We start from the raw sequence: 13,315 nt of genomic DNA on the forward strand, positions 1-13,315 counted from the left end.
TGAAGTCAGATACATAGGCCAGACAGGAGAGAACAGAGTGAAGGGTTTGACAGGTCTCCCCCATGCAGCCAGTGTCTAAAGCCCTCAGATAATTTCCTAAAGAAAAGACAAGCCTTGTAGCCTGTTCCAAGACTCCTCCTTAATCACCATACCCTCATCTATCAGAACAGCCTAACCTAAGAGCTGTTTGTGCAAAATCAAGGAAGTTAGCAGTGCTTTTCAATATATCACTACAAGGATAATGGTGCACAGAGAGAGAGTGGGTGAGTTGTGGAGGGTGCAACCAGGCTGACAAAATCACTTACTCCTCCCAAGCATTGCTTTGTCACCAGCAACGTCACATGGTGAAGTAGATCACAGGGCTCTAAAGTATCAAAGAGAGGGGTTTTTCTCCCTTCTCTCTGAGCTATATTTTTCTTCTCTACTGGCACCAATACCTCTAGTTTTCTTGAGCCTTCAAATCCAAGGAAGTTAATTAAAAGAAGCCCTGGGGGTGATGAAACAAGGGAATAGATAGCATGGACTTCTCAGGGATGCAAAAAGACAGATTTGACCTGGGGAATTGCTAGCTGGCTGAATACAGGAGTTAGGGAATTCTGACAAAGTTATTCAGTATGCATTTTGTCTCCTTTTATTTTCTACTGAATTTGTTTTCTAATAAGTTAAGCAGCTTTGCTGCTAGGTAATAGGAGAAATATATCTGCATGTATCTAGAAGCAGTCAGAGACTGGAAGGGATGTTAGGATTCCTTTCAGTTGATGGCTGCTCATTCTCTCCATAGGGGGAATGAGCCCGTGAACATATTTGTCTCCAGTTAGCCTTGTCTCTCCGAGGGGCAGCCTGTGAAGAGTTGCCTGTGATATTGGGAGAATTAACAGTAACAGTTAGCAAGGTGCTCAAGGAACTGTGTTGAAAAGGACTGTGTGTATATATGGTCAGATAATTTGATGAGAGAAAGCTTTCTAAAGGTGGAGGAAAAAATCCACAAATTTGTGTTGCCTTTTGTCAGCTTCGTTTTCCATATGTGGTCTTATGAATCAATAATGTGTCAGCACCCTGGTGTAAAGCTTTTGCTACAGGTCATAGCATGTGTCTGAAATATCATAGAGTTAGATATATCCTTTTTCTCTTAGCTTCTCCAATATTGTATTGGCCTCCTCTGCTCTCTCTTTATATTAAGTCAGTGTCAAAAGCACAGAAATACAGCAGGAGGATGGCAGGTCCACAAGGGTTTGCATGTATTGTTTGCAAGGGCTACTGCTGAAAATTAATATCTGTCCCCACTCATCTCTTATATGCAGCCTTTGTTAACTTTTCCTTTCAGTGAGGCTAGTTTCCATTTGCTCATTACCAAAGACACTGCAGGTTGAACTGGGCTAAGTTTCCTATGCAAACTAAAATCCCAAAGATTCTACCAAATTTCCAGGGAAGTCTTCAGCCACATGGGTAATTTTCATTGGAATTTGGAGGATTTGAAGCACTGAAATTTTCAACAGTCTGTTGTAAAATGGACATGATATTTCTAATAATGTAAAATATTTGAGTTTCCCCAACATGTTTCATACAGGTGCTGTATTTTCTTTCATTAAACATGTGTTTTGGGAACTTGTATTCCATAGTCTCTTTTTCACACTTCAGGAGCTACCATGTCTTAATTAAAAGAGTGTCATGAAACATGGGAGGTGCGGGTGGATCAGAAGGTCTTTTTTTTTTTTTTTTCCTGTCCATTCATTTTGCTTTCAGTTGTATTCCATTTTGGTAGGACTCATCTAATTAGATGTTTTAATAGAAAGTTGGCTTTGTTTATCCATACTTTACATGTGTATGACCTGTGCCTACACACTTATGTGTACAAGCAGGGCCAAGGGCATGGTGGCTTAACTCTGCCCTGGTAGTGGCTGATACAGTGCTGAGCCTCACGTGGCAGAGGAGCAGTTACAACACCCAGCTGTTCCCTTGTTTTCCTACAGTTGTAGCCAGTCCTGAGGAGCAATCTTCTTAGCTTGGTGCTCCCATCAAAGCCACAGAATTTCGTTGTTTTACAAAGAAATAAATTTGTTCATAGCCCTTGGTATTTATTTGTCTGAGGCTTTTAGATCCTAACAACTCTAGGCCTTAATTTGAAGCTATGGCCCAGTGTACTCGCTGACATCCATCAAATAACCTCATTAAATAGGTGGAGTCTCACTGACAGAAGTAGAGTCATCATATGAAAATAACTGACTTAGAAAATAAGTATCTCCGTTTAGGCTAAGAAGAGAATTTTTGTTGTTTTATGCTTATGCTGATTTTGTGTATGTGTTAGGGTGAAGGTAATATTTTCAAACTCCTATCATCAGCTTCTGTAGACTTATTTGTGTGCTGATAATGTTTGGCCTGGTTTAGTGTGGAGCTGTTGTATCTCACTTCCACTTCTCTCTGAAGATCAAACTGAAGATCTCAACATAAAGTAGCAAAGTAAAGATAGGGCTGTATTCAGAAGGTTTGCTACAGAGAGACAGCTAAATAATAAACACAATATCTCCTACTTGTCTTATTTTAAATTTCCATGTCTTAAATGTATTTTAAGTGCAAGTTACAGAGGGAAGCAATGGATGGCTAGAGATTGTTAAATTATTTACTCTCCACTCCCTAGAAAAGGAAGAGAGAAGAGAAGCAGAGTTATAGGTCAGGATATTCTGCTTTGCTTGTCTTTATCATCATGCAGAATCTTTTTATTAAGGCAGCATAGAAAGAATAGATTTATGGACTGAAGGTACAATGTTTAATATGTCCATATCCATCTAGATTGACAGTTCCTACCGACATGAATTTCCCAGGAGAGACTGTGTTACTTGTGTCAGTGGATGGCACCATTTACTTCAATGTTCCATTATTAAATTGATAACAAGATAATTCCTCTGCTTCTCAGAGACATGACAGGGTTTACAATTGTTAACTTTCATATTGCATGTGATTTGATGTTCTAGGTAGTTTTTAATAAGCTTATTTTTATTTCAGTTTTGCAACAAATCAAAAATCACAACAAGAAAGTACGGAAAAAGAGAAACCTGGTAGGGTCTACAAGGCATCAAAATCAGGCAGGTTTCTAGAGGGTTATTTTTACAATGGTAAATCTTCTTGCTGCTCTTTTTCTTCAATACTGCAGGTTTAAGCGTGTTTGTGCAATTCAGAATTCTTGCTGCAGTCATGCTCTTATCTTGTGAGGTGAGTGTTTAGAATGTTCTGTACGCTGGTAATTCTGGCTGGATGATTCTGAGGATGATCATTTCATCAGCAAGTGGCCATCTGGAAAAGCAGAGGACTGCTACCAGTGTGATAGTAATCCTCCAAGAAACTTTCTGCTGGCTTAGCTGTGACTTTCCCTGAACCTGCCATTGTGTGAGAGGCAGGCTAGTGGTGCAAGTCTTGATAAGTTGAAAAATCTGTATCAACCCAAAAAGTCCTGTGGTGCTGTTATTTCCTTGCTTCTCACTCTTTGCTGTTGAGACCACATCTAAGACCTATTGACAAGTCCATGTGCAACATGTGTTTTTCAGTTAGATATATACAAGTTTGTTTATTGTGTCATCAAAATAGCTGAGGTGTCCTCAGCAAAGCATTATTAGCTTTCCAGCAAACGCCTGGTGGAACACGTGCTCTTGTAGCTGCACATGTTCAGGACCTTCAAGAAATTCTCCAAGTGTGTCAGCTTCTTACGGTGTGTGGGTGAGAGATGGCATGGGTCAGAGCTGAGTGCATGTACACCTCATTCAGACAGAGAGGATTTTAATGTTGTGAAATAATGATTCAACTGTCAAGTTCTCATGTCCTAATGTGCTTGTGTAGATGTAGGTGTCTTTTCACTGGTGAGTGATGAACTAAATATGTTACTTTTGCCATTGTTTTAGAAAGACTATGTCTTTTTTTTGAGTTGGTTCAGACCAAGCAGTTTGTGTGGCCAAGCTATACTGTGTTGTTCAGGAAGAAGAAACATGTCCTGAAAGGAAGACTGAGGTCTTTCTGTCTGACCCAAACACAAATGCCTTTTGAAGTTTACATTGATCAAGAATAATTTTATAGGTATTTGAAGTCTGGTTCTTAATGTAGTCTTCAATCTCTCAAAAACTCCCTCTACCTGCAGCAATTATTGTGTTCTGTATCTCTGCTTTGCAAACAGGTAGCTGTTACAAAACTAGTTCTTCAGCCTTCTTGAAAGCTCCCCTTCATTTTGCATCTTTTAAAAGATGATGTTGAGGATCTCTTTATATTTCTGCAAAAGCTGCGCATATCAGAAATAAAATACTTGGGATTTTTGGAAGTGCTTGAGAAAGCAGAAGCAGGTGCAGGCTGAGACCAGCAGCAGTGTCTAAATGGAGCATCTATGGACACAGTGCAGAACTGTCCTCAAGCCTTGGTGCAGCCATGAGAAGGGACAGGCAAAGAAGAGAGAGCAGAAATTATAATGGCAGCTAAATTTCTGAAGTGCAGAGAGATTACACACAGACCTGGGAGAATAGGTGAAGAGCAGATATGGGCTATGGCCTGCGTTAGATGGCCCAAATAAATACGGTTATTACAGGCAGGAGGGCAGAGGACTGTGATTCCATTGTCTCTCGGGAAGTTTTCTTAAATTTGCAAGAAATGACAGTGTTCACATTTAAACCTAACCACCTGAGATTTTTTTCAGACTCTTTGAGTGTACTGAAACTTCCTTATTCTCTGCAGATCAGTACAGGACAAATGGTAATTGTCTACCTAGAGTTTTACTGGTAGCTGGCTTCTCAGAATTGTATGACCCAAAATAGGCACAGTTATTTTATTTCTCCTGTTTTGCCATCTCTTGCAGTGTATTCTGCATATTAGGGAAGAAAGATCACTTGCAAACATGTACAGTGTCAAACCTCATCCTTTTTGTTTCTTCTATTGCTGTTGCATTTGACGAGACATCCACATAGAGATAATGGAAGAGAAAAAGAAACCACATTTGCAAGGGAAATAGATTCTAGTTTAAGCTTCCAAGGCATTATTATAAACAGGGAGAAAAAATATTTTGAAGATTATGAGAAGTACCTTGTCAGTGTCCTTTTAAGTAGAGCAACTACTAATGCATATAGTTACAGAATTGTGTGAAATGTAGCTTTTTAATAGGTGCTATAGGTACAGTATTTTATAATCATCTCCTAAATGGTACATTATATAGCCTCCCTTTTCCACCTCCCCTCCCTCCAATAAGAAAAAGTGTTATTGTAGATCACCTTCTTCCATGAATGATCAAGAAAATCCTGTGCACAGAACACTGTCTGATGTTCAACCCATGCAATTGTCCCTTTACAGGCCTTTGGAGAAATGTCTATCACCTTGTACATGAGTGTGTAAAGACCTCTGGTGACATCTGTCACAGTGATTGTCAGGGAGGGAGCAGTGTCTGCAGGGCCACCACGGTCCTTGACCCAGGGTGGAGCAGGCAGGACATCTCCACAACAGGCAAAATAGCAGTTTGGATGAAGAAGAGGGAACAGCATAGGCTAGCTATGCTGCTGATTGGGAGTAAGGAGTGGGGCAGGGATCCCACTGTGCTTCAATCATGCACAGCCCTCACTCAAGCTATGACAAAGCTGCAATTTAGTCAACCTTCATTTACCACTTACAACACTTTTGCAGCAGCTTTATTATAAGATCTGTCAGGAGTCTGCTTTTGTAAGCCGGGCAAGAGTGGTGTGGCCTCGCACTTGAGGTACAAACAACTGTAATTAAATCCTGTCAGGTGCCACTGAAAATTTCAGGAGTCAGGAAGAAGGATATGCTCCTCAGGGATGCTCCTGGGCTGGACCGTGAGCTGGACTTTCATGAGATACTGACTGTTTAGGGCTATAAAAGTTGCAGGGGTAGAGCTGAAATGTGATACAATTTCTGTTTATTACTTTCCAATAAAACCTCTGATTTTTATCACTTGTTATTCTTACTGCTTTCTTGCTATTTTCTTTCTAGGTATTAGGAGATAATATTCTATGTTTTGCTTAAAAATTCCCATGTGTGATTTCAGGAGTAGATTCAAACCTCAAACATCACAGTTAGTGCCCCTAAGTGTCCACCTAAGATAATTATTATTTTTTTATCATAGGTACTGATTGCAAATGAAAAGGCCATAGAGGCACTTTGAGGAAGAATAGTCACTTGGAGGGACAATTTTGTTAGCACTGAGTGCTGGAGGATCTGTTTCCACCTAGGAATTAAGTTTTATTTCAAGTTACAAGAGAACTCTGGGGGGGAAAAGAAGAATAGAAGCCCTACTATTTTAAAATTGTCATTATTCCCTCTGAGATCATGGTTTTCGTGTTAACAGTCACAGAAGAAATGTAATTTTTGCTTTCATTTATTTTGGTTATTTATTGTAAACCACTGCTTATGTCAGAAGTATGTACTTAATTTTAAATGTGAATGCTAAAATTAATCAATATTAAATAAACATGTTGTCTTAATTAACAGCTCTTTGAAACGTCACAGATCTTGTTCCTCCTCTTTTGTGCACTCCCAGTAGAATTTTCAAATTTTATTAATAATACTTGACATAACCTAACTCCGCTACTTGTGAATATAGTCAGCCGCCCTTGTTGTCTTACAACTTTTCCTGCACCTGCTGAAAAATGTGGTTTGTTTTAAAGCTGAATTGTGTATATTTCTGATATACTTTGGATTTTGACTGCAACTGTGAAAATCCTTATCATGTTGTCAGTGTCTGGGGATTCTTTTTTTTTTTTTTTTTTTTTTTTGCTTTAGTCATTTTATGGAAAGTGTGAATTTGACAAGATACAGTTTCTAGCTAACTTCCAGTAAGTGCATATTTTAACTAGTTTCATACTCTGAGTTTTTCTCATATATACTTTCTTAAACTTATTTTTCACAATTTGCATTTTTAAAAATATTAGGATCTTTTTAAACAGGTATATAGTTATTTCTGGAGTACTCAAACTGTCTTGAATATTCAAATAGAACATAGAATTTTGTTCCATAAACATTTGACCTACAGATTTATATATAAGACGTTTTCTCAATAGAAGAATGTGTGGTACAGGAGAGAGAATGTTTGCCTCTATCAAGAGGGGAATTAAAGCATGGCCAGTAATGATTGTGTGCGTTTAATGAAAAACTTGGTCTTATATTTATGCTAGAGGTGCACACAAATGGACACCTGCAGGCAAGGCAGGCACTTCATCAAACGATTTCCTTCTCAAAAGACCCCCGTCTTGCAAACATCAGACAGAAGGGTGGATGGGCAGGTAGTCTGCTGGTAGGTGGGTGGTAGATTGATAGGCAGAGATTCATAAGAGCAAAACAATGGAAATAATCGAAGTAGTGATGATGATAAGTGGTATTGTCCTTTTAAATGAATTGATAGTAACCCCATCATGTCTAATTTTCTCCCTAGCCACCTTCCTTTTTAAAGTGTATTTGCCTCCCTTCCAAAGATACTAAATATCTCATCCTTCATATGGAGATAATTTGGGAGTTTAGTTTCCAACAACTGTGTGTATTGGACAATTTTTCTACATTACGCTTTTCAGTATTGTGCCGTATATGAATGGGTGATTAACCCTCACCGTTATGGGAAAGTTCAAGAGAAGGGTTATACTGACTGGGAGTGATAAATTAAGCTCATCCCAGATATTAATGCTGACAATAAAATGGGAAAGTTTCACATTTCACATAAAAGGGCCAAATAAACAAGAGTGTGGCCAGATGTTTTTTCTGTTCTCCTCTCCTGCTGTTTTCTTTGAACACCCACTGAGCTGGTAGTGTGCTCGTAAGTTCTGTGATTTCTTTTTCTGTTGTAACCTTTTAGCTGCTGCAATATCAAACTATATTGCCTTTTTCTTGCAAACCTCATCGTTCTAACAAGTCCTTCATGCAGACGTTCCTGGGCTGAATTCTCTGCTGATCTCACTACAAATATTTCAACTTCAGAGTTTAAGTATCTGCTTATCTTTGGTGGGTTCAGAACAAGAGATTTTCTTTTAAACGGAAATTAACTTTGTACTTGAACTGGACATCGACCAGAGGAATTGTCAACATTTGCTTAACAGTAAATAGCACTGTGTGCAACTGGGAAGTTGTGTGTCTAGCTGCCCTCCCAGAAGAATCCTGTTAGAACTTATTTTACCTAAAACCTTGAACCTCAGTAAAGACAGAGGCAGCAGCAGCTCCAGGCAGAACCTGGACCTGAAAGGTGCTCAGTGCAGTAAGGAGGAAGGGCAATGCACAGAAACAGCTCTTGGGGAGCTGGGGCCACAGCTAGCAAATGAGAGATAAAATGTGTATTGTGGGAAAACAAAAGCTGGAATTTTCCTGTGCTGCTCTCCCAGGATTCCCAGATTTTCCCCACATCCTACGAGTCTCCTCCGAGTTGCCTCTAGGCAAACCAGCCCTGGCTACATGTCACTGTCCTTAACTTGCATGGTATGAGATTCCAGAGTGGATCCTGGCTTTATAAACTCACCTGGAATACTGTGTCCATACACAGGCATGTTCTCACACTTTTGTCTTATCAACCTCTAAAGAGCCCCAGGTACTTCTGACATAAGTAGTAAATAACTTAATTCCTCTGACCTCAGAAACAAATCTGACCATTTTCCTGGTGGACTCTGTTTCTAGAATAGCCTTTGTTCTCCTTTATCACCCACTGAAGAGAATGCTAAGTCCTCTATGGGTTTGACTAGACCTGCTGGCTTTCCTTAATGACTCAAGAAACGGGGATAAAATAGATGACTTTGTATACTATTTCTCATCCCCAGTGAAATATGCAGCTGTATTTCACTATCCATGCTCGTGGTATACAGCCAGTGGCTCCCATATGCAGGTAGTGCTAGTTTATGTCCAGAGTCACATTAAAGTACTCTATTACAAAATCTGGTAACATGTTTTAAAATGATTGCACATGTATTGTTTTCAGATTCTGATTGCCAGTATCATGTGCAGCTATAGCCGGGAGGACTGGACTGAACTTTCAAAAATGGCCGAGGTAACGGTTTCCTAATTGTGTTTCTGCATCTTTTTTTTATTCTCCTTAAAAACAAGAGCTGCAATAAAGGATTTCTTGAAAGAAATAGATTCAAAGTGAAAAATGAGAATTTAAAGCATGTCCATTATAATTTGTTTATTCTGTATTTTCATTAAAATGATGGAAATGTAAATTTAAAGGAAATTTGTTCCATAAAAATGGTCCCTTGGATTTTTAAGCAGTACCTGGAAAGCCTTTAGTCTTTGAATCTATATACTTTTTATTTGCATTTTAAGCAAACTGTATATTATGACAGATGCCCTGATAAAATTTAATTCTACCTTTGAGAGCCTAACTTGATCTTACCTTGCCTACAGGCACACCACTTTGACAGCACCAGAAGAAATTTTGAATATAAAACTCTTGAATATTTAAAGTATAAAAAGGCTCATTTAATGCTATTCTAGTTTTAATACAGACTTTCAAAAATGATAGCAGTGAAAACCAGCATATATAATAGCAGTGAGTGGACTTCCTATAATGTAAATCCAATCTTACACAAATGCAAACAGACTATGCACCTGAAATTTTGCTTCAATTTGATGGAAAAAAAATTTAAGTACATGTAGGTGTGTCCATAGGGAATAGTATATTAAATACTTGATTAAGACCACAATAATTTCATTCAGAAAGGTGTCTATATCTGAGACATTTGTTATTTTTAAATAAAACTACTTTTTCCACTTGAAGTATCTAAATGACACAAAAAGTGTCATTTCAGACCAATAAAGGAAAGTTTTAACAAATTTGAGCAAATAAAAACCATTTGTTTGTCATTATTGCTTGCATTAACTCTGATTTAAATGTTTTATAAGTGTTATTTATTTTTTTTATATATGTTTTTAGATATGTGTAGATCTGGGTGTGGATATCTTGAATTTGTGTTTTCATATGGCTGAACGTGTCTATTTGGACATCATTGTTTCTTTACTCACAGCGTCCTAAGCCATCCTGTTGCGGCGTGGGAAGACACTTCTCTATTTTCTGTGGGCATTTTAAACCTCTGTGGAAAAAAAATCACTTTGGGGGCTTAGGGAAGTGAAATTAAACATCACCAGTAATTAGCTTGGTGATCTTCAACACTAGCCCTTTTATACCTGTATTTACCTAATTGACCATGAAATCTTTTGTGAAATCCATGCTTGACAGGAGCAGTCCTGCTTTTAAACTGACTAAGATGAATGGATTTATTGTGCCCTTTGCTCCTCTTTTTTTAATCCGGTGGTGCTGCTAGCCAACTTTAAGACAGATATTTCCAATCTGTGTTTATATTTGTTACCCCCATAGAAAGAACTAGTTCTTTCAGCGCGCTCAGTCGCGTGTCGCCTTCGTGATGTAATTTTCCTCTGCAAAGCAGTTGTTGGTCGCCTCTCCGTGGAGAGCAGCACAGTTGTTTGGGGCGCTCTGGAATCCGGAGCTGAAGAGCAGTGATATTTAACCCCATGCACAGGGTCCTACCTAGGGAGGTAATAGATGTGGCTTTCCAAAGAGCAGAAGCCCCAGAAGGTCCCGCGGTGCCCCTTGGCAGGAGGACGACCTATTCATACAAAAGGTCAGCTTGTCATGGATGCCGACAGCACCGGCACCAGCGCGGCGTGGCCGGGCTCGCAGAGCTGGCCGGGACGTGGAAGAGCCCTGAAAGTGATGGATGGCTTCTCCCCTGCTCACGCACTGCGGGAGCTGCTGAACCATGGCCACGCAGCAGGCAGCTCCTCCAGTTCAATAAGCAAAACCAAAATGCAAATGCAAAACAAAATGCTAGTTACAGCCACGTGGAAGGTGACCGGAGAGGTCCTGGTCTCTGGCTGGAGCAGGTCAGCAGGGGGGAAGAGGAGCGTGTTTGTGTGCTGCCCGTGTACCCCTCGGCTCCTTTGCCTTTTTAATTGTCACTAATAGACAGTGAGGAAGTGAAGTCAGCATGAATAATATTTTTATAGAGACTTTTTTTTCATACTCTCTTGTTTGACTTCAGAAAGAAAAATATTTAATGACAAAAGCTGTGGCACAGTACAAATGCCTGCAGAAAGTGTAAAGACTAAATTCATTAAAGCAGAAAGGAGAAATTTACTACTGAGTCACAGTCCTTCAGAGCACAGAAGCACCTGCATAACACTGACTACTGAACCTTGCTCTCCCCGCTGCCCTGCAGCCCTGTAATTACATTTCATTCTTTAACATTTTCCAGCACCAAATCCTTATTGTGCTTGTGTCTTTTTATTTATTTCCTATATAATTTTGGGAACCACATCAGATTTTGAAATTTTCCTCTGTAATGTTCAACACATTTTTTTTTTTCCAGGCTGTCATAACTATAGCTTTCTCTCTTTAGATTTGATTTTTTTTTTTTCTTTTAAGAAATGTATTTAACATGAAAAGTAAATGCTACAGGAAAGAGTACGTTTCTTGAAGTTAATTTTGCATTTTTTCATATTTTTTCCTATTGCATCTTTCATAGGTTGCTGGTGCAGATGCTCTGGAGTTAAATTTATCATGTCCTCATGGTATGGGGGAGAGAGGCATGGGCCTGGCCTGTGGGCAGGTAACACTGTAACTGCAAACTGCAATCTCTTTCATGTCTCTTCAGCAATCCTGCAGTACCACATTGATAGTTACACCTCAGGGGGAAGACACAAGCAGCAGATTACTAGCTTGAGATTTTTAGGTTGAATGTGTTTGAATATTTAGTGCTGAAAGCAAAGAGGGAAAAAAAAAAAAAAAAGACAGAAGCTGAGAATATACAAAACGCTTAGTTTTGCTGAGAACAAAAATACATTATGTATTTGACAAGGAACAAGATGAAAACAAATAATTTCCAAAAAGCACTTGGACAGAATTTGTTTGCTTCCATTTCAGTGCCCTGTAGATATCTTTTAGATCACAACCTGGTTACTACTGCTTATATCCATAATGATTTTGAAGGACATGAGATATACATGCATATCATTTCACAGTTTTTCACGTATGAACCTAACTGTATTTTAGTATCACGGAATATGGCATATATTCTGGTAGTGCCACCTACAGTTAATGTCTTCTCTCTTAGAAGAGCCTGTGCTCTGTAACCTATAGATTTGATGGTTTATACAGTTTAGGTTGGGTTTATCCGTGCCTGATGTCTCTGTTGTGTAGAAATCCAATGCAGAGTTTTATCAATACATCAGTGACTTCACTTAGGAGAATGTGTATTGTTTCACTCATGAAAAGAAAATAAACACACACAAAATCCAATTCTCATACTAATATCCTTTTGAAGTTTTCAGATTTTTTTCATATTTTGTTCACGGTGTGAAATTTGTTTTGGCTCTGAAACCTTCCCAAATGTGGGGAGCTTGGAAGTCTTTGAAGAATCTTGGTTTACAGTCTACCCAGAGAGATAGTCTTTAGTATGACCAGCAGCACTTCAGAAGTATGAAGCCTGTTTGATTTCTTATCTTACTATCTTTTGAAGGGGGAGAGGGGGAAGGAATAGGAGGAACATGTAGAGTGGGAATCATAATTACATGCCTTAAAGTTTGCACACACTATTCAGCTGATCCCCTTGAAGAGGGTCATCCTCACTTCCTCAGTGAGACACAAAACTTGTAAGAACTGAGATGTGGTTAAATAAGTAAACCATTACCTTTGTAAAACTTTTAGTATGGAGGCAATAGAAGCTGTAGTTGTTTCAGTGCAACTTGTGGACATACTTCCAGTATAACTTTATCCTGGCGATACTGTCAGGCACAGTACACTGGATGTTTTATTATTTTCTGTGAACAAAATGATGTCAATCTGTTCCATGCTATAGATTATTGTTTTTAATGAACGTAATCAGTATGCTTTCTGTATTGCCAGTGGTCACTTACCAAAGTTATTATTAAAAATGGGAGAGAATTATAAAAACCCTCCAGGGTCACACTGGCAAAATGGTAAGAGTTATTAATTTCTTTTCCTAAATTGCATTCACCAACAAAGAGTTATAGCAGCTCTTTTTATAAATTTCTGAAGCGATTCCCATCCTCCTCTCTGCAGAGTATAACTCAGTAGTTGGGATTGTCCCCACCTGAGGTGGCAGTACACTGTAGAATGGTGTGGTTTGGTCAGGGGAAGCACTGAAGATTTCACACAGGCTGAAACAGGCTTCTTTCAAGCATGCTGCTTCTTTTTTTTTTTTTTTTTAAGGCATATGTTATTTCCAGCTTTCACTGTTTGGAATAATATATGCATGTGAAGTTGCTTAGATGTGTAGTCAGTGGGGAGCTGTCTGGCTACATGAGTTTTTACATATCTTTCAGCTAT

The 13,315-nt window shown here is 38.9% G+C and overlaps 1 protein-coding gene across 1 annotated transcript in view; it reads left to right on the plus strand.

The window, feature by feature from the left end:
• The window catches only part of DPYD (dihydropyrimidine dehydrogenase), a gene marked incomplete at its 3' end in the record, with an annotated part of 141,579 nt that overhangs the window by 67,151 nt on the left and 61,113 nt on the right, over window positions 1-13,315 (plus strand). Inside the window, exons 8-9 of the mRNA XM_008939591.1 lie at window positions 8,930-8,998; window positions 11,493-11,576. Of these exons, the coding sequence (XP_008937839.1) occupies window positions 8,930-8,998; window positions 11,493-11,576 (153 nt within the window). The remainder of the gene's footprint in view (window positions 1-8,929; window positions 8,999-11,492; window positions 11,577-13,315) is intronic.

This window comes from Merops nubicus, unplaced genomic scaffold, assembly GCF_000691845.1.
Source record: "Merops nubicus isolate BGI_N331 unplaced genomic scaffold, ASM69184v1 scaffold12384, whole genome shotgun sequence".
Lineage (NCBI taxonomy): Eukaryota > Metazoa > Chordata > Aves > Coraciiformes > Meropidae > Merops > Merops nubicus.